The following is a 19,182-nucleotide window of genomic DNA, read 5'->3' on the forward strand; positions in this document are numbered from 1 at the left end:
AGGCGATCCAGCACTGCCATTACTAATACTAACCTTTATTTATCTTATACTAGGCTATAAATTACCTCTCCTTCTATAATACTTAAGGGCATAGGCTAGTTAGTCCTATAATTAGATAACTCTATAAGTAATATAAGGATATTATAATATATATTTTTAAATATTATTTCCTAGCCTATATACTATATATAGTTTATTTATATGGTAAAAGTTATTAATACTATACTTTTATATAATCTTATATAGCCTCCTTAAATATCCCCTAACTATGTATACTTATTAGCAAAGAGCTCTTTAAATAAGGTATTTAATAATACTAGAACTAGCTTGTAGGAAAGTATTATAAGATAGAAAGCCATAGCTAGGGTTATTATTAGTAATACTAAGCCATGGCCTTTAGATATTATTTACTAACCTGCTCTAAAATAACAAGCCTTACTAGATATAAATATATAGCTAGTATTAAGTCTGCTATTAAGCTATAAGCTTAAGCTCCTTAATATACTTAGTCTGTATATAGGTTAGCAAGACTTTCTCGCCGATAGACTAAAGACTATAATGCTTACAGGCCAAGCCCTTATATAAGGTAAGTTATATATAACGCGGCAAGCCGTTTAATCGAGGTAGAAGTATCTCTAGGTTTAGAAGATTTAAAAAGTAAATTAGAGGCTTTAGGCTATAGTAGGCAGATATAGGTATATAATGCTTATTGCCTAGGTAATACAGTATATGTATTAGGCTAATAGTAAAGCTATATTTAATATAAATTATTACTAGCTCAGGCAAATTATAATATAAGCTAAGACTCTTAAGCTTTTAAAGCTAACTTAGCTGTAATATAATAATAGCCTCTATATAAACTGCAAAGTCTATTATATTAATAAAGCTATAAGGATACTAAGAGAATAGAATACTCTCTGCAAAGTGCCTTTTAGCTAAATAAGAAATTGCCGAGCTTGCAGAAAATAACCCAGAGTATAGGTACACATGGTAGTGGGACAGTCGTAGTGTACAGGAAGACTATAGTAGTCATATTCAGGTGCTGCAAGTCATGTTTCTAAGAATTGATCTTTGATTCTGATACCCTTAACAACCATGTATACATCATGTTCTACAAAAACAGGCAATCGTCCTCTCATGAACTTGTCCAGTACTGCTGATAAATATCCTTTATAGTGCTTTCTAGTTCCTCTACTGATACTCGCAAATCAGCTTCTTATCTCCCTGTCGCTCGAGAATCTGCCGCACTAGGTCGTCGTTGATAGGCGTCGGCACCCTAACCTCCCTCCCTCTTCGACACCAATACCCATTGATAAACTGAATCTCTGTCTTCTGCCCCTTTCTCAAATCTACAACCATCGAGCATGTTGTTTCAGCTGTTTTCTGAATGATGCCATTTACAGTTATCTCCAGTCTTTCTGCGGAGAACCGCTCTGAAAGTCTAGGTACTTCATGCAACTCCGGAAGGGCATAGATAACTCGAGAAATTTCGGATAACAGAGCACGACGCGTCTCTGGGATGCTAAATAAGTACCCATTCTTTGCATCGCTCAACGCACAAAGAGGGTTACAAAATGCGTTGACTGCTAGCTTTTCCAGTTGAATCTGGAAAACATCGAGGAAGTTGTATTCTGTGGCGTTGAGTCTTGGTACAAGAGGAAGGGCTTCCAGAAGGTAGGATGACAAAGGTGTTCTCAGTGAGTGGCCATTAGTATCTGAAGTTCGAGGGACCATGCCTAAGGACGTAGCAGCAAATCCAGTGTGCGTAATGTTGAATGGAGCGTTGAGTGTGACGCCGTGTGAGGTGACTCCTGTGATATAGTTTGGCCGGGTCTTTTCGTCTGTGAAGACCTGCTCATTGACCTGCTCAATCATGCCAGATCCATTTTGCAAGAACAGTATGTTTGACGAAGCTTTCAGTCTATGTTTGAGTGGTTCCAATGCTGATGCCGTTTGGGGTGCCTTGACTGAAACGATGAGGTGGTCGATAATATCGGTCCGGACGGTGGTGTTCGACGGCATCGGTTCCCGTGACGTAGAAAGAACTTGATGCCATTCACCATTTTGTAGTACTTCCAATCTGTAGTTGCCATTATTTACCGTTGCACCCTCTCGAGTAGTCAAGGTTATTTGGGAGCCGTTCCGGACGAAATCCTTGACCAAAGACGCTCGATGCAATAACAACGTGACTGATGGGGTCAAAGGGGGTGGCACCTCTGCCAATGAGTGGGCAGCAAACGTGCCTATGCTCCCTAGCCCTAAGACATGCACGCGAGGTCGAACGGCTAGGACGGCTTGGACTGTCATGGTTCTCTTCCAAATGGCTGCCAACGGTTTGAGGTAATGAAGCATATGTGGTAAGCCTCTTATATATCCCACCATGAGAATCTCGAGTGCTCTAAGTCTGCAAAGATCAAGCGCCTTTATTACATGCCTCTACGACGTTATTTGATGAAAATCGAATTATCAATTTTTACCACGCCCTGGTTGTCAAGTTTAGGGCGGACTTCGCTCCACATATTGCTCCCTTTTTCGCCGAGACCGAGAGCTATAAGACGTGGTTTCTTACCCCTTGACACTCGGATCGGACGTATCAATCTTAAACTGAAATAAAGATTTTCCCTGTTCAGCTCTGGCCTTACATACAGTGTGACTTATTGTAGAAACCTGGGTTGCAGCATTGTAAGTTTGCAACTACCTCCAGTCATGAAATTCTCTACGGCTCCCGAAATGCATTGTACACCCAAAACAATCTAGAACCCGACCAGACCAGTTCCTCTGAGGATTTAATTATTGGTGTTACTATTAAGTCTTCTTTGAATTGGCATCATTCTGCCATGGTCAGTCATGAGAACTTAAGAAGGGAGGCGTAGGGCGTAAGGCGCAGGGCGCGAAAATAACCTTCCTCGGGACTAGACCGGAGCGGCTTATCTCAACCATGTGGCTACAGTACGCATGGGCTTTCTTCAACCGTGTTTTATTCGATCTCAGCAAAACGAGTAAAGATCATGTTCACTAATCTTATTCATTGATCTCTTTGCCAGCAAAATTTGTGTTTCCACAGCGAACTACAAACAGGCCCTGAATACCTCCAGTGATCGACCATGTTCAAGGCCGGGTGAGGTAGAAGTAGAACGGCCCGTCCAGGTTTTTGCCCTCCATGATCCCGGCCACGGTTTTATCGTCCACAAATCGAAAGTAATCGATCACTGGTTGATCGTCATATACCATGGCAGAGGTCACTTGGCCTCGGAAGACGATTTCTTTCAACTGCATTGAAGTCAATATGGGTGAAGCATTGAGAAGTAAGCTGAACGTACGCTCGCAAGGCCCCATTTTCCCCAGCTCTGTCTCTTGCCGCCACGTTCCACGATCACAGGATCGACGTGATCGACGGAGAAGAAGTCTTTGCCAATCCAGGAAATGTCTTTCATGAAGTCTCCGTTCGGGTGGCCTGTGTCGAAGAACCCACCATTCCAACTACCGACCAAATGAGATAGCGGGATAGGGGGTAACTGATCGAAAAACGAGTCGAGGGCAGCTGTCTCAACTGGAGAGGCAGATTCCCTCAACTTCTTGAACTGTTCAATGTTGCTACTGTCATCCTTGTGGTCAGAAATGTCTAGCAAGCGTAAGGGACCGTTATTCACCTCATTCTGAGGTTTGGCTTCTTGGTCAATGAAGATTATGCTCTATATGGGATTGAGGTCAGCAACTGGGACGTCGCAAGTCTCAACTTATATCTCAGACCAAGTATGGGTAAAGATGGAAGACTTCAAATTCGATGATTTATAATCGGCAGTTTAGTTGTCTTACAGATACCCACAGAACAAGAGTCTTTGCGGGCATCACCAACATGACGAAGAGGCTTGTCATGGCGCATCACACCGTGTGAGAACATGGCGTTCCCCAATAGCTGTCTGCCTGATGGGAGCGGACTGGAGTATCTTCCGCGTCAGGGACTGAGGTAAATATCGCATGGTCAGTTGCACCTACATAGGCGATTCATGACAGAGATAACTGCGCCTGGCTATCTGTAAGTGACTCGTACCACGTCTTCTCCAGTTGGTAAATTATGTAAAACTCCGACTTCACAGGACAATTAATTAATAAGATCCCTTGCCGGCTACCAAGTTGTAACGTTAGCACTTGAGCTGCCTAGGTTTTATAGCGGATTGTGGGTTTTTAACGTCCATAGCCACATATGATGCTAATTGTCACCCAAGGGCAAAGAAGGGCCGAAATTCTTGTAGAACATCGTTGAATCAAAGTTTGCCTGCACATCATTACTAAACTGGGCAGCTCAACCCCGTCATTTCTACGTCGAGTCGCTGCGGCTCTGTCAGACTGGTCGCGGCATGTGCGGCACACCTTGCGGGATAGATGTCTTCCAAAATACATTCATTACTTCGTCAGCAAAATAAATGGCAAGGATGTTCGGCATAATTTGGACTCCACCTGTACTATTGCGTCACGACCAAACTTTCCCTTCAAGGTACGTACGTATGTCCACCGCTACCGGAGTAGGCCTTATTCTCACCTGTAAATTTGTAAGCTTCAACTGCAAAAGATCCCGTATAAAGAGTACACAGCCTCGAGAGTTTCCAGTTACAATCAAAACTAAACATCAGAACATTGTCTCAAAGCTCACCATCAACCATTACCACCATGTCATCAGCAATTGTCACTGGTGCCACCGGTATGTTGCGCTTCGTTCTCACTGCCCGCCCATGCGACAGGTAACCGACACTAACACAATTGGACATAAGGCATCCTTGGCCGAGAGATTGTCAAGGAACTATGCAGCAGGCCGGAAGAATGGAGTACAATCTACACAATGTCTCGCTCCAAGAAGGATGATTTCGGCCCTCGAGTCAAGCATACGCACCTCGATCTGACTGCCACAGCCGAGAGCATGTGCGATGGCTTGAAAAATGTCGAGGCTGACTACGTCTTCTTCGCGGCATACTTGCAGAAGGATACCGATGAAGAGAATACGCGTGTCAATGGTACGATTGTCGAATTGCATTAGAATGTTCAGGTGTCTAATAACGCATACAGGGGACATGCTATCTGCGTTCTGCAAGGCCCTTGAATTGACTGGTGCTGCTTCAAAGATCAAGCGATTTGTTCTTGTCACTGGAGCAAAGAACTACGGTGTTCATCTCGGCCGAGTCAAGATTCCAATGCAAGAAACTGATCCGCGGTGGGTCTTAAGAGTCCTTGACAAGTCAGAAGGTGCAATGCTCATTCGTTTCCAGAATGCCCGAGCCTCCATATCCCCCCAACTTCTACTACCGCCAGCAGGACATCCTATATGATTTCTGTAAGAGGAACCGTGTTGAATGGAATGTCGCGTTTGCCAGCGAGGTCCTCGGATTTGCGCAAGGAAATTTTATGAACCTCGCTAGCGCGACTGCGATCTACGCCGTGGTATCGAAAGAACTTGGAGACGAGTTGGTGTTCCCTGGATCTGAGGTATTCTATAACAACGTCACTTGCTTTACCGATGCGGCCTTACATGCTCAGTTCCTTCGATGGATGGCACTTGAGCCCCGCGCCGCTAACGAGGGCTTCAATGTCGCCAACGGCGACGCTGAGTCTTGGATGAACTTGTGGCCTCGAGTTGCTAAGTACTTTAGCCTGAAAGTCCCTGCCGACCAGTTTTCGCGCGAGGCGCCCCTAGCTTCAGAGAAGGCTCTTGTATCGGAGCCTCCGATGTCAGTTGTAGCCAAGGACATCGGACTTAAGGGTCATACCCCTCAGAGCTATATTCGTCAACGGGTGGATTTGGTCAAGTGGTCGCAGACCCAAGAAGTGAAGGATGCGTGGAAGCGCTTGGCTGATCGCGAAGGACTTGATCCTGAAGCGCTCAGCAAAGCCTCTTGGGCGTTTGCCGGATTCGCATGGGGTCGAGATTATAACAATATTCTTAGTATGTCAAAATCGCGAAAGCTAGGCTGGACAGGATACCTTGATACCTGGGAAAACCTCGAAAGTATCTTCAACATACTTAAGGATAAGAAGGTTATTCCCAAGTACTGAGCCATTGGCCATAATGATACACACAGGATAGCGAAGAGGGCTTAAAAAAGAAAATATTCTCTTCTAAGTTACTGCCTTAGAAACTGGTTATACCTCTCGATGCGAACTTGGACCGCAACCGGGCGAGTTCATACGATGGATTTTGAGTCGCTAGAATTCGCATGCTAGAAGGAGAAATGTAAGTAAACAAAGCAAGGAGAGATATAACCATAAGTTTATGGCTTAGGAGGAAGGTTGGTCCGTGAGAACTGAGCAAAGCCACTATCAATAGGTAAACATGAAACCGATTCTTTCACCGTTTATATCTTCCAAACGCCAATAATAATTGACTTTGGTATCCTTGATACAAGTGCCGTCAAACATCCCTTAGAGATGGCCCGTATCGTGCTGAGGATAAAAAACTGAATGCCATGTCATGCTTTCATAAAGCCATCACTCACATATCACAAGAAACTGTCTTACCCAACATCCCATCGCTATAACAGCTTAATACTTTCCGAATGCCTTCCCGTCCTACCTTGTTCATTTCCTTGCTAATTTCCTTGCTCTTCCATGAAGAGATCATACTCTCTCTCCTCCGAAACCTTGACGCACCTATAGATCCAACGACTTTTGAGGGGAAAGCCTGGGTGCCTACACTCTTTGCTGTTCATGTCTTTTATCCGATTTGTCATAGGTTGGAGCACCTGAGCTACAGCCATGGACCCTCCCGCTGGGATCACGATTTGATGTGCGACATGCGCCGCCGCAATGCCCAAGACAAGCTGCAATACAGTGATCGAAATCAGGATTATGTTCGCATAGTTCCAGTGATCAACGACCAAATGCACTCTCTGCACTGGAGCGAAACCATCGATCTCGACCAAAGGGTTATTCTGGGCCGAGGTGGCCACAGTTCCAATGGAACATCGTGCCATGACCATTTCCATCGTGCTCGCATATCCCTTGACTGGCAGACCAAAGACTGATTCGGCGGGGTATTTGTGGTACTGAAGACTCTCCGAATCGAAAGATGACACCTTATTGCCCAGCAGAGCAATAGATGCAAGATCAGCTCTCTATCATATGTCTGGCAATTGAATGTGACAAGGCTCTACTTGCTGTAGAGAATTTGACAGGGTTCTCGTCATCTAGGAGGTCGAAAGAGGCATCAAACCACGGACTCCCTGTTGGTGATGCAGCCATCGTGGCGATGATCCTGAGAAAACGGATGGTGTAGCCCCGACTCACTTGCAGAGCGGGAGTGAGCCGCCGGAAGTCATTGCTCAGCTTCAGCTCCGGCCCTGGTCGGCAACTCCGTCTCCCGCTCCGCAGACTCTAATTTCCTCCAGTCTTGTGCCGAGAAAATCCCACGCCCCACGCCCCACGCCCTACATCTATCAAGCGACACCCTTAACTTATTAGCCATGAACCACCTGTCCGAGGGCCGAGGTATCATTGGTGGGGAGCGATCTTTCATAAATTCTCTGGCATCAGTATCTACCCTTTCACCCAAGGCTACCTACATGTCGAGGTTTTAGCATTTCTCATGCACTGTATTACCGCAAGTTTGAGTGAAGAAATTTCGAGCACCGGTCGGTTAGTTGTCAAGTACCTCGTAGATAGCTAAGGTTCGAGTGCACCGGCGACGGCGAAAACCTCGCCCTATCACGGCCAAATGAGTTGCAAAGTCGTGCCCATAGAGCCGAGCTTGCGATGAGATTAATTCATCCAAAGGGCGTACCGGGGGAGAATTCTTCCCCAATGAAGAGTTCCATGGAAGAAAATTAGGACGTATTATGGTCGGGCCTGCTCTCCAGTATTTCAAAAGTGGTGAGATCTTTACGATGCGGCGCATATCGCATACTTTCCATTCGCTCGGAAGGAGAATGAAAAAGTCACCAAGTTGGGTAAGGAACATGACAGTAAAAGCTAAGAAACCTTGAGTGCATGTCTTGGGGCTGGGCAGCATTGGCACCTTTCCTGCTCATTCACTGGCTGAGGTACCAGCCCCTCTAACACCGTCTGTCACGCTTCTTCTCCATCAACCTTCTCTTGCCGGCGAATTCTTCAAAAACTGCTGCAGAATTAGGTTAGAAATAAGGGAGGGAGAAGTAGTCGACTAGCATAGCAACTACCGCCACGAGGTACTAGACAACAGAGAATGGTACCGCCCTTCAACAACGCCAGGGCTCGATCAAGTTACGCAGACAGATATGATCGACCACCTTGTCGTTTCCGTCAAAGGACCGCATCGGCTCAACGCTTCATCGCATATTCTGTTCTCGCAGAACGGATCCGGCATGATCGAGGCTATCAACGAGGAAATATTTACGGAAAAAGCCACCCGGCATAACTACACCACCGGTGTTGTTTCACACAGAGTCACTCTTAATGCTCCCTTCGACATTACGCGCACTGGCTTTGCCGCAATATCCCTAGGCCCCGTTCCTCAGACTAAATCAGATATCGAGGCCACTAAATCGTCTTACCTTCTGAACGCCCTGCCATTTGTCCCACGATTCAACGCGACCCCATACTCATTCCTAGATGTTTTCCAAATCCAGCTAGAAAAGCTTACAGTTAACGCCTTCTGCAACCTACTCTGTGCCCTTAAGGATGCACGAAATAAAGACCTATTTACCATCCCCGAAACCGGACACATGCTACTTAAGGAGATCTTTCAGGTCGTTAATACACTGCCAGAGTTGCGCGACATACCAGGCATTTTAGAGCGTTTCTCGGTAGAGAGGCTCGAGGTAACGGTAAATGGCATTTAGAAAACGGCAGAGACAATATTCTCTATAGTGGTGGATTTGCGACGAAGTCAGAAAACAGAGATTTAGTTTATTAATAGGTATTGGTGTTGACGGGGCAGAGAGGTCGGAGTGCCAACGCCGATTAATGACAGTCTTGTGGGGCAGATCTTGGAGCGGCAAGGTGACGGGGAACAAGCGAAGGAATACCAACGAGGAAAGGCTTCAAAAAGTGAAAACCATGCGTTGACAGATTGTCGAAGCCAAGAATAGATTGATACAAACGACAAGTACGAAATCCTATGAGACAGCCACCCTGAGATCTGCACTTCCACAACTGAGGCTCATTCACTCTACCGCGCGTCCTAAACTAACCCCGTTTCGTATACAACTCGGCTTCAAATTAGTTATTCCGATGTCGGCCAGTGGTAGCTGCAGTTTAAGCCAGCCTTATTCCCGCAGAGGCCGAGGTTTTTGGAATAGCGATTCCTTAATTGCACTGCCGTCAACCATGTTTCGGACCTCTCGTCTGTGCCTGCAGCTTGGTCAGCGTAAACAACCAACCCTCGTTTGTCGTTTTGGACAACAACACATTCTGATTAGGATGGCGTCATCGTTTCGAATGGTACAGCACATTGTCAACGGCTGCCACACTCGAGATCACATAGCAGCGACTGCCAATGGCGACGACGACACGCCGAAGCTGTCGGTGAAGCAGTACATCCCCCTAGACAACCCGACACCAAAGCCGGGAGATCTCACGATCATCGGAGCTCATGCAAATGGATTTCCCAAAGTGAGTGTCATTGTCCAGTATATCCTCGCTTCAATACTCACCGTCTGGTAGGAAATGTATGAGCCACTCTGGGATGACATTTACCAATGTGCTTCCCAAAGTGGTATACGCATTCGATCAATCTGGATCGCAGATATGTGGAACCAGGGCCAATCTGGCGCCTTGAACGAGAAGATACTCGGGAATGACCGTGAGTAACCCGTTATGCGACATATTACAGGTACTGATAGGTTCCAGCGAGTTGGTCCGATAATGCAAGAGATATAATGAACTTGATTAACCAGAAGCAAGACTCAATGCCTCATCCTATCGTTGGAATAGGTCACAGTATGGGCGCCACGCAACTGTAGGAGTATAAATCCACACTTACCTATATAGCGCTAATGGATTTGTAGGTCCATTTTGTCTCTAGCCCATCCACGGCTTCTGAGGTCCCTTGTCCTTCTTGACCCCGTCATCCAGATTCCAAACGGTAGCATTCCGCCGGCAATCTCATCCACTCCCCGCCGCGATATTTGGCCGTCGAGAGAAGCCGCCGCAGCGCGATCCCGAGGGAGCAAGTTTTTCCAGGCATGGGATCCCCGTGTTCTGGACCGCTGGATTGAGCATGGTCTTCGACATGTGCCGACAGAGCTTCACCCCGCTCAAGACACTGAGAAAGACGAACGTGTCACGCTCACAACTTCAAAGCATCAAGAATTATTCACCTTTCTCAGACCTACGTACCGCGAGGTTCCCGGTGAAGAATACTTAGATAAGGACCCAGTTGCAGACGAAGAGTATCCTGGGTATCCCTTCTACCGCCCTGAACCGCTCCAGGTCTTTCGTCGCTTACCAGAGCTCCGTCCCAGCGTGCTGTATATCTTTGGGGAGACGTCAGAGCTATCGCCGCTGGAACAGCGCGAGGCTAAGATGGCGAGAACCGGTACTGGAGTTGGTGGCAGTGGCGGTGCTGCTGCTGGCCGAGTCAAACAGATTGTTCTTGACTGTGGTCATCTGGTTGCTATGGAAAGAGTTACTGAGTGTGCCGACGCCGTCATCGGATTTCTTGGAAGTGAGCTTGAGAGGTGGCAGCAAGAAAAAGAAGAGTTCGAGAAGTACTGGAAGAAGCAATCGAGAAAGGAGCAGATTACGATTGATGAGAACTGGGCTAATAAGGTAAACCCAAATGCTATGCGAGCTGAGAGGACCAAGCTTTGATAGAGGGTAGTATTCGATAGCAATACCTTGCTGTTAGAGATTCCGGTAGACATAGAAGTATGGGAGATACAATTTTGAGATGTGAGTAGCCGAATAGAGCATAAGCGAATGCATGTTTGGGTGAACCCTGGGACGACCTCGCAGCCTTCTGACTTCAAGCATTTGGAAGACCTGCACGATTGCTAATAACTAATCGCTCATCACAATAATGTATATCTTACATGACTATGAGCCAGACTATGATTTTCTTCAGAGCATGAGAAACAGGCCATCTGTGATTAAAATTAGTGTCCAAAAGAATCTGAACACTGCCCCGCCAACAGGTACTCCACCACATTACATCTCGACGCCCTCTTCCTCTTCAACCTCCACAACAATAGCAAATAATGTCCTCACATAACGGAAGTTTATCTATAATATGCGCAAACCGCGGGCCAAATCAGGACCTGCGCGAGGTGGCCTGAGCCCTTATCGTTTGCGAGATAGAGGCAGGAAGGCCATACCGTGGCGGCGTCGCTCGCGAGGCGAAGTGTTCAACAGGCACCGTCTTTAATATTTTTCAACGCTGGAAAACTCTACGAACTCTTGATACAAAACTCAAAAGTAGGAGTTCTAGGAAACTCGCAGTTAGGAGATTCGATACGTATTAGTTTCACTTAAACGCGACCGTAGGATAACATATGAAGCGCTTGTCAATCTCATAGGTAGTAAAATCTCACAATCTACTATAAGCCGCGTTATATACTTCCATTATGGCCGCAAATGGAAGGCTATGCAGCGGATACCGCTATCACAAGAAACAGCTTATCAGCAACTTTTATGGTCTCAAGCTTAGATGGAAGATACTGAAGAATCGCTGGAGGTATGGCGGTTTGAAGTTTGGGTGTAGACGCAGCTCAGGAATCTTTCACTAAACTAACGACAACTTCAGACAATGTTCTCCGACGAATCGACAGTTCAATCGCAACCGAACTATAAATGTAGTTGGATCTCCCGCAAGCCTCACAAAAAGTTTATGAGACCATTTGTCAATGTCACAGTTCACGGGAAGTCTAAGTTATCGATCATAGTTTGGAGAGCAATCTGAAGAAGAGGAAAATCCGGTATTACTATTATGATCCGCGACCAAACCGGCAAAAGAAGAGGATATACTTCCGGAAGTTATCAACCGGCTTTAACGGAAGGTTTACTTCCTATATATAACGGCATGCGAAGATTTGGCAAGATAACGCAAGGATTCATACATCTCAGTCAACAACCGAGTGGCTGTTAGAGCACTCAATTGAGTGGATTGACTGGCCGGCACACCCGCCGGATCTCAACCAAAATGAGCACATTTGGAAGCAATTAAAGGCTAATGTAAGGGAGATGTTCCCTTATCTTGAAATCCTTAAAACCAACAATTCAATAAGCAAGAATTAATCAAATGCATCAAGCTGGCATGGGCAGTAATTGCAACGGAGCAGATTAATGCCTCATCGACTCTCTTCCCTGTCGCATTGAAGCCTACATTCGCGCACAGGATTGGTATACCAAGTATTAAAGTATAGAATCAGGGCTTTCTTTGACATACCTCATGACCTTATTAACCTAGTTATTCTTTATTTAATTGGTAATGTAATATGTGGTGTTGTAATTCGGGTGTTAGGATGTGGGGCTAGTGTTGTCAGACTTTTGTTAGAAATTTTAATGTAAAGGTAGCAAAACCCTGAGTAGCATCTCGAAGCTTGATGATTGGCTGCAGGGAAGATTCTATCGACGCCAAGGACGCCCATGGGCCCTTAACCGAATTAGGCTAACAGGGTGGCGAAAGCCAAGTCCGATTTCGAAAAGCTGACAAGGGGCTGCATGAGCTTTAATACCCCCAGGTTTCTCACATTCTCCAACACTACAGTCTCATAAACTGCCACCATATCATTGCCTCTTCGATAACACAACAATCAATATCAGAGCAAGGATTCGTTTTATCGTTCGAATACGATCACCAATCCTTGTACTCTTTACCCACTGAGCCTAATGGCGCCTGATGAGAATGCGATAAGGGCAGGGCGACGCCCATTAGCGGACAATGTCGAGGGTGACAGTAAGACTTGCTCTCGAATGATAGTCACTACAACCACATGCTCACATACCAGTCATGACATTCTCAGAACTCGATTTCGCTCGGCTCGGACTCGCACCGGAAGCCGATTCGAAAACAACACCCAGCGCACAGAACGAAAGCCTGCCCAGGAACCATTTCCTTCCCTTTCAGTGTCTTCACTACGGAGAGTCGACCTCCGAGCACTCATCAAATCAAGGGCTATTTTCTGGTCCATTCCCCAGTTTCTCCGATCCAACAGGACAGAATATTGCCCTGTCCATGATGGGTCCTAACCTTACCTACGATCCTTACTGGCAAGCTCCCTCACTTCCACCACAGCCAAGTTCAGCCCAGAATCGTCCATCGAAGGCCGGGCCGAGCACTCGAAACGAAGCGTCGGCGCTGCAAACGTCCAGCCAGGGCACTTCTCCGTCGGGAAGCTATCAGTACTCCCCAGTGGCCGAAAACCAGCAACCTGGCCTTCCAAGGCGACGAAGCCGGTACTTCCGCAGTCAACATCAACCAAACCTCCCACAGGCAATAGACATCCCAGGCTCAGCACCGACAGATGTTGCGCTAGATCCCATGCAGCGCTGGCGAAATTCACCACCAGAGACCGAACCAGCCTCCCTATCCGCCATCGCTGACGCGCTGAGACAAACACCCCTTCGAACCCGCTCCTCAGCCGGCAGTCTCAACAGCCAGCGCATAGGCAACCGAGCCTCTTCAACCGTCAGCTTCGGTAGCGGCACGAGCTGTTCTTCAACTTCCAATGCATCAGCCATCTCAGCAACATTTCGAAGCACATCCGAGCACTCGCGCAGACGCGTGGAGAAGCGGACTCGACCGACAGTTACAAAAAGGAAAGAAAAGCACAAGGACAGGCGGATGTTCCCGTGCACGTTCTGCTGCGACTCTTTCAAGAGCAAGTATGATTGGGCGAGACATGAGAAATCGCTGCATCTCAATTTGCAGGGTTGGCGATGTGCGCCCTTTGGTGGGACGGTGATGTCTTCTGAAACGGGGAGAGCTCATTGTGCGTACTGTAGCTTGCTCGATCCCAATGCTGAACATCTAGACTTTCATGATCACGGCACTTGCCAGAACCAGGGACAGACTCCTATTTTCAGCCGCAAGGACCATCTCGTCCAGCATCTGCGACTCGTGCACCACGTGGAGACATTGCCCCTTATTGACTCGTGGAAAGACGAAGGGCCGCCAGTGTCGTCGAGGTGCGGGTTTTGCGATATCCGCATGCAGACATGGCAAGAACGTGTCGATCATCTCGCCAAGCACTTTCGTAAAGGCGCGACTATGGATGATTGGAAAGGAGAGCATTGCTTCGAGTCTTTAATTGCTGCCAAGGTCACACATGCAATGCCACCGTATCTCATCGGTTCCGAGTCAAGAGCTCTGATTCCATTCTCGGTCAATAGCTACGGTACTAAGGACCACCTGTCGCAGATCCAACAAGCGTCGGAACGAACTCGGCATATATGGAGCGACGGACGCATGGCGACGCCAACAAGTGGCTCCGAGCTGTCGCCTGAATCGACCATACAGCCAAGGCCTCTGGGTGCCGTCAACGAGGATACCAGCAACATGACCTTCCCCGAGGTTTTGGCGCTGCATCTCGGGCGCTATGCACAGGAGCAGATGAGGCTCGGCATCATCCCGACAGATAGGATGTTTCAAGATGAAGCGAGGCGGATCATGTTTGACTCTGTTGATCCTTGGGACCAGACCATTGCTGATAACGAAGATTGGCTTTCGCTGTTTCGCAACCGTCATCTTAAGGATATATCGGGCAGTCAGGAGGATTCAATCTGATCTTTTAGTACTCCGTCAAAAGAGCAATTTAGTCTGATTCTTGAACGATATCTACCCAATCGCTCTCCCTCTCTCCAAACATGATCTCCTTCATTCGGTCCCTCAGCAGTGACACATGTGGCGTCGCACCCATGCTGACCTTGATGCTCTCCCCGTTGAAGCAGATCTCGCTGACTTCCTGGATCCAGAATGCCGTCCCAACGACAAAGATACCCACCAGTCTGCCCTCCCGTGAGGCTGCCTGCACTTCGGCCATCGTGATCTTCCTTTCAAGCACCTCACACCACAATTGCGGACTCGCCGCCTCAGCAGAAAACATCTCTTTCGCGAGTTCCATGATGCTGCGCCTCGTATTCCCAGCAAGGATCAGGCCGTCCTTGTCCAGAGGGGAGGTGGCCATTTGCAAAGCTCCAGAGGACGTTCTCCACAAGATAAAGATGTTTGTTGACCCCGCCTCCGTGATCAGACGGTCAGGCCCATACAGCCAAAGCACCTGGTCGTAACCCTGCTTTTTAGCCAGAGCATGCTCCGCAAGCGCCGATCCATAGTTTCCTCCCACCTTCGCTGCTCCCGTACCGCCGGGCCACGCTCTGACGGCAGAATCGCTGCTCGCCAGCAACCGTGTCCCGGTCTGAGGCGCAGCGCCGCCACTCACAGCGACAGGCTTCGGCGCCGGCCAGTACACCATGAAGATATACAGTTGCGCCTCGTCCGGGACCTTGAAGCCCAGGCTCGAATCCGATCCGATCATGGTCGGCCTGAGATATAGCGCCGACCCAGGCTTGTCCTTGGGCAGCCATTTCGGCGCCTCAAGCTCGCAGAGCTTGTGGATCAGCTTGAGAAGTTCACGAGGGTCGAATGCCGGGAGCGAGATGCGTGTGGCGGACTTGAGCATCCGCTCGCAGTTATATATAGGCCGGAAGAGGCGAAGACGGGCGTCGTGGCCGCGGAAGAGCTTCATGCCCTCGAAGCACTGGGTCGCGTACTGCAAGGCGCTTGCTGAGGGCATGAGGGCGATTGGGCCGTAGGGAATCACTTGAGGGTTCGTCCAACCATTTTTAGCAGTCCAAGTAGCCGTGATCATGCGATCTGTGGATGCCTTGAGGCTCACGAGGTCCTCGCTGTTTGCATCTGGAACGGCCTTGGGGTTGGCCAGGGCATTGATCTCAAGCCTGGACGCGTCCAAAGGCGCAGGAGAAGATCCGACTGCCATTTTTGCTAGATGAATTACTGGCAAGATGCAAGGAATGTGTTGTGAAATGCGGCTGGATGGGTTCGGTACGAGCTTGCGTAAAGATGTTTACTTTTATGACCTGCAAAGAACACCAAATCAAATTGAATCAGCACCAGGCATCTTACGCTTTGCGATTCACGGCGTGATAACGATTCGGGGAATGCCATGCCAATTGCGCAAGGCGCGAGAGTGTGCATTGTGGAGTCGGAAAACGTAGGGCGTAGGGCGACACATTCTTGTGTTAGGGGCGCCCTCCGGGAACGCGTTTGGCTGGGTTAAAATGTCACGCGAGAGCAAATTTGCTGATTCAATCCGAGGATTGTAAAGATTTTCTGTGTTATTGTTCCTCACAGTTTGACACCCTGGACAACATCCGTACACAGCTACCCTGTAATAATTGCCTGCTCCGGTCGTATATAGAAGAACCAGGCAGAATTATAAATTTCTCATACTAGGTCTCCTATTTTGATGTGTGTTCTTGAGCATAATTCAGTCTAAGGGCCATGTAGTCTACTTGCAACTTCATCGTCGTTTGGGACGTATGAACTCTACATCTTCCACCTTTTTGCTCGAGGATGATGCTTAACTCTGCTCCAGTCATTCGAACCCCAGGGCACAGGGTGTATCTGCAGGGCGTAGGGAGTAGGGCGTACTGAACCGGGTGTTCTTTCAACCCCAAACTCCGCAACAATAACCCCAGATGCTGGGCCAACTCTCAGTTGTGTTAGAAGCCAACCTGGCGGAATTGCCTACCAAAGAGACTTGAAGCTCGATATTTGCCTGGGGTATTACTCTGTGCCCGAGACTTGAGACAGATATGAGTGGAAGGCAATATCTCATGCCGCCCCAGTTTCGTAAGCTCAGGTAGGACGTCGGCAAGGCGCCTGCGTAGGGCGTAGGGCGTAGGGCGTAGGGTGTCGAACTAGCAGCCCCGGGCCCAGCTCGGTATCAGAGTGGAGTGGCACACCGGGAGCCCAATTTTTCGACATGGGAGCAGAGTTGAGAAGCTCCGAAAAGTGACGAATGATTCGGATGTCTGACGGCCGTCTTATCAAGGCGCCCGTGGACTTGACCATCTATCAAACAATCACCCTCGCTATGGCCCCATCACCATCAGGGGATGAATGGCTGGATGCCACATTTGAACTACCAGATAACAAGAACCCTCTCAAGTTCTCTCGAGTAAGCAGAACCCAGTTACATCGAACTCTGTGTCACCGGTCTAGGGTTAGGCTAAACGGTAACAGCGCAAACAAGCACAAGTCGTAGCTGCAGGCATTGCAATTATCGCAAATAGCGCTCTTGGCTCTTCATTACCGTCCGGAGCGACGAGCGATATTGCTAAAGCATTCTCAGTTACCAATCGCCTGCAGCTAGTCCTGCTCAACTCCCTTTATATGCTTGGATTTGCGACTGGCCCCCTGATATTCGGCCCTCTCAGCGAACATCTCGGGCGCCGCCTGTACTTATTGGCACGTACCTTAGCTACATGATCTTCACCCTATGCTGTGCCGTGAGCCCCAACTTTACTGCGTTGTTGATATTCCGCCTTTTCTGTGGTGTCACAGCCGCAGCGCCAAACGCCGTTGTTGGGCCGGTTTTCGCGGACATCTTCGACCATCCCGGACCAAGAGGCAAAGCAACAGCATATTATATGTGCGCTACGGCCATGGTGCCTCCCTTGGGGCCTATCATTTCTGGATACGCCACCAGACATTCCTGGCGCTTGACCTTCTGGGTCGGGCTGGGGATTTCGGGCGTCTTCTTGCCGCTCGTGTTTTGTCTACCGGAGACCTATTCTCCCATCATCAGGAAAAAGCACTTTGTTGATCCCGAGGCCGCAGAGAAGCAACAGCTGAGCCTTGCACAAGAGCTCAAGATTATCTTCTCAAGACCGTTCGTCATGGCCGCACGTGAACCAGTTGTTCTTTTTACATCTCTCTATCTGGCTCTTGTGTATGCGACTTTGTATCTGTTCTTCCAAGCATACCCGATCATATTTCAAGGTATGAGGCGATTTACTTGATGTGATTATTATGTTACTTATACTTCGTAGGGGTGTACCAACTGTCATCCAGTGAAGTTGGCTTGACCTATCTCCCAAGTAAGTACACCTGCTGCCCAACATATCAATACTCTAGACTGACAACAAGTAGTCACAGCGGGTTCGATAGTTGCTCTAGGGCTTTTCCTCGGGTATAGCTCATACCACTCTTCAGCAATGAAAGTGGGTGCCGCTTGGGCGAATAAGATCGAGTATCGCCGTCTACCTCTGGCTTGTGCTGGCGGCCCACTGTGGGTAGTAAATCAATCCAATGATCTCATAAGCTCACAAACCTTCAGAATCGTCGCGTCCCTGTTCTGGCTTGGATGGACGTCATACTCAGAAATTCACGCGGCCGTACCGTCCATGTCGGGACTTCTCTTTGGCGCTGGCTACTTAATGGAATTTATGGCATTACTGAACTACATCACCGATGCCTACAGGCAGTATTCTGCATCTGCCCAGGCCGCATCGAGTACGATACGGTCGATAACCGCGGTAGTCTTGCCTCTTGCTGCACCCCCAATGTACGAGAACTTGGGGATTCAGTGGGCGTGTTCTCTGCTTGCTTTCTTTACTTTGGTGCTCACGTGCATTCCCTTCGTGTTCATTAAGTACGGTGAGACTCTGAGGACACGAAGCCCCTTCTGCCAAAAGCTGTCAACAGCAGCGGGCCCAGTGGTGTCGGCATAAAAAGATTCAAGTACAAGTTGCCATGGAAATGGGAGGCAATCCCTTGGCAAATCGAAGAAAAGGCCTCAAAGAGATTTGGAGAATGGTTGAAGATACGGAAAAGCAGCAGGCGCTACATCATGGAAATGGCTAGCGTGTTGGTTGTATCGTAGTTGAGTTAGTGAGATGAGTTTAAAGGAGATCTAGCACACTGTTGGCTCCTATTGTAGAGGTAGACCGATCACTAGTAATGACAGCGCAATTTCTAACCACTTAAAATAGGAATAAGACCCGTGAATAAGCGCGCTAAGTTATATTTTACGGGTGGCTGTGCAACTTTAAAACCATGACTATCCGTGAACCTGTTGGGTCCCATCCTTTATCAGTCAAATGAGGTTCTTAGTGAGCGGCACTGAGCAAAAAAAGGCTACGCAATGGGGGAAGGATGAATCTCGATGAGGGAAGGGATGCAATTGATCAAACGGATATTGATACGCAGGGTCTTTTTTATGCCCTACTTTAAAGGGGTAAAGTTACTTATAC

At 48.1% G+C, this 19,182-nt stretch overlaps 9 protein-coding genes across 9 annotated transcripts; 5 read left to right on the plus strand and 4 right to left on the minus strand.

Annotated features, from left to right (window-relative positions):
* Positions 1 to 1,191: 1,191 nt before the first annotated feature.
* Positions 1,192 to 2,307, minus strand: BKA55DRAFT_527129 (ketopantoate reductase PanE/ApbA C terminal-domain-containing protein; the record flags this gene model as incomplete). Its single annotated transcript, XM_046188902.1, has 1 exon — positions 1,192 to 2,307. One exon carries the CDS (start codon positions 2,305 to 2,307, stop codon positions 1,192 to 1,194), a length of 1,116 nt encoding a protein of 371 aa, XP_046042633.1.
* Positions 2,308 to 2,974: 667 nt separating this feature from the next.
* Positions 2,975 to 3,858, minus strand: BKA55DRAFT_743620 (uncharacterized protein; the record flags this gene model as incomplete). The annotated part of the gene is made up of 3 exons (XM_046201555.1): positions 2,975 to 3,270; positions 3,321 to 3,692; positions 3,817 to 3,858. The coding sequence occupies 3 exons, from the start codon at positions 3,856 to 3,858 to the stop codon at positions 3,109 to 3,111; spliced, it is 576 nt and encodes a 191-aa protein (XP_046042634.1). The 3' UTR covers positions 2,975 to 3,108.
* Positions 3,859 to 4,550: 692 nt separating this feature from the next.
* BKA55DRAFT_584284 (uncharacterized protein) lies at positions 4,551 to 6,385 on the plus strand. Its single transcript, XM_046194300.1, has 4 exons — positions 4,551 to 4,699; positions 4,770 to 5,009; positions 5,062 to 5,206; positions 5,262 to 6,385. Exons 1-4 carry the CDS (start codon positions 4,669 to 4,671, stop codon positions 6,043 to 6,045), a joined length of 1,200 nt encoding a protein of 399 aa, XP_046042635.1. The 5' UTR covers positions 4,551 to 4,668; the 3' UTR covers positions 6,046 to 6,385.
* Positions 6,386 to 6,578: 193 nt separating this feature from the next.
* BKA55DRAFT_545819 (uncharacterized protein) lies at positions 6,579 to 6,974 on the minus strand (the record flags this gene model as incomplete). Its single annotated transcript, XM_046190851.1, has 1 exon — positions 6,579 to 6,974. The coding sequence occupies one exon, from the start codon at positions 6,972 to 6,974 to the stop codon at positions 6,579 to 6,581; it is 396 nt and encodes a 131-aa protein (XP_046042636.1).
* A 905-nt stretch (positions 6,975 to 7,879) lies between these two features.
* On the plus strand, positions 7,880 to 8,993 carry BKA55DRAFT_716873 (uncharacterized protein). Its single transcript, XM_046200912.1, has one exon. The coding sequence runs from the start codon at positions 8,241 to 8,243 to the stop codon at positions 8,802 to 8,804; it is 564 nt and encodes a 187-aa protein (XP_046042637.1). The 5' UTR covers positions 7,880 to 8,240; the 3' UTR covers positions 8,805 to 8,993.
* Positions 8,994 to 9,384: 391 nt separating this feature from the next.
* Positions 9,385 to 10,776, plus strand: BKA55DRAFT_527060 (Alpha/beta hydrolase family-domain-containing protein; the record flags this gene model as incomplete). The annotated part of the gene is made up of 4 exons (XM_046188894.1): positions 9,385 to 9,576; positions 9,628 to 9,766; positions 9,814 to 9,922; positions 9,972 to 10,776. The coding sequence occupies 4 exons, from the start codon at positions 9,385 to 9,387 to the stop codon at positions 10,774 to 10,776; spliced, it is 1,245 nt and encodes a 414-aa protein (XP_046042638.1).
* Positions 10,777 to 12,648: 1,872 nt separating this feature from the next.
* On the plus strand, positions 12,649 to 14,786 carry BKA55DRAFT_626693 (uncharacterized protein). The gene is made up of 2 exons (XM_046196859.1): positions 12,649 to 12,859; positions 12,912 to 14,786. The coding sequence occupies exons 1-2, from the start codon at positions 12,793 to 12,795 to the stop codon at positions 14,687 to 14,689; spliced, it is 1,845 nt and encodes a 614-aa protein (XP_046042639.1). The 5' UTR covers positions 12,649 to 12,792; the 3' UTR covers positions 14,690 to 14,786.
* On the minus strand, positions 14,718 to 15,979 carry BKA55DRAFT_667991 (aminotransferase; the record flags this gene model as incomplete). The annotated part of the gene is made up of 1 exon (XM_046197867.1): positions 14,718 to 15,979. Exon 1 carries the CDS (start codon positions 15,900 to 15,902, stop codon positions 14,718 to 14,720), a length of 1,185 nt encoding a protein of 394 aa, XP_046042640.1. The 5' UTR covers positions 15,903 to 15,979.
* Positions 15,980 to 16,955: 976 nt separating this feature from the next.
* BKA55DRAFT_697063 (major facilitator superfamily domain-containing protein) lies at positions 16,956 to 18,660 on the plus strand (the record flags this gene model as incomplete). Its single annotated transcript, XM_046200331.1, has 6 exons — positions 16,956 to 17,105; positions 17,171 to 17,241; positions 17,280 to 17,929; positions 17,980 to 18,027; positions 18,080 to 18,218; positions 18,267 to 18,660. The coding sequence occupies 6 exons, from the start codon at positions 16,956 to 16,958 to the stop codon at positions 18,658 to 18,660; spliced, it is 1,452 nt and encodes a 483-aa protein (XP_046042641.1).
* Positions 18,661 to 19,182: the final 522 nt, after the last annotated feature.

This window comes from Fusarium redolens (genome assembly GCF_020744475.1).
Source record: "Fusarium redolens strain MPI-CAGE-AT-0023 chromosome Unknown BKA55scaffold_25, whole genome shotgun sequence".
In the NCBI taxonomy this organism is placed as follows: domain Eukaryota; kingdom Fungi; phylum Ascomycota; class Sordariomycetes; order Hypocreales; family Nectriaceae; genus Fusarium; species Fusarium redolens.

Excerpts from the sequence above, each read along its gene's own strand:
- BKA55DRAFT_584284 (XM_046194300.1), top strand. The coding sequence starts at position 4,669 with ATGTCATCAGCAATTGTCACTGGTGCCACCG. Across the intron at positions 4,700-4,769 it reads AATTGTCACTGGTGCCACCG|GCATCCTTGGCCGAGAGATT; the intron begins GTATGTTGCGCT and ends ATTGGACATAAG. Across the intron at positions 5,207-5,261 it reads ATGCAAGAAACTGATCCGCG|AATGCCCGAGCCTCCATATC; the intron begins GTGGGTCTTAAG and ends ATTCGTTTCCAG.
- BKA55DRAFT_716873 (XM_046200912.1), top strand. The coding sequence starts at position 8,241 with ATGATCGACCACCTTGTCGTTTCCGTCAAAGGACCGCATCGGCTCAAC.
- BKA55DRAFT_626693 (XM_046196859.1), top strand. The coding sequence starts at position 12,793 with ATGGCGCCTGATGAGAATGCGATAAGGGCAGGGCGACGCCCATTAGCG. Across the intron at positions 12,860-12,911 it reads GGACAATGTCGAGGGTGACA|TCATGACATTCTCAGAACTC; the intron begins GTAAGACTTGCT and ends CTCACATACCAG.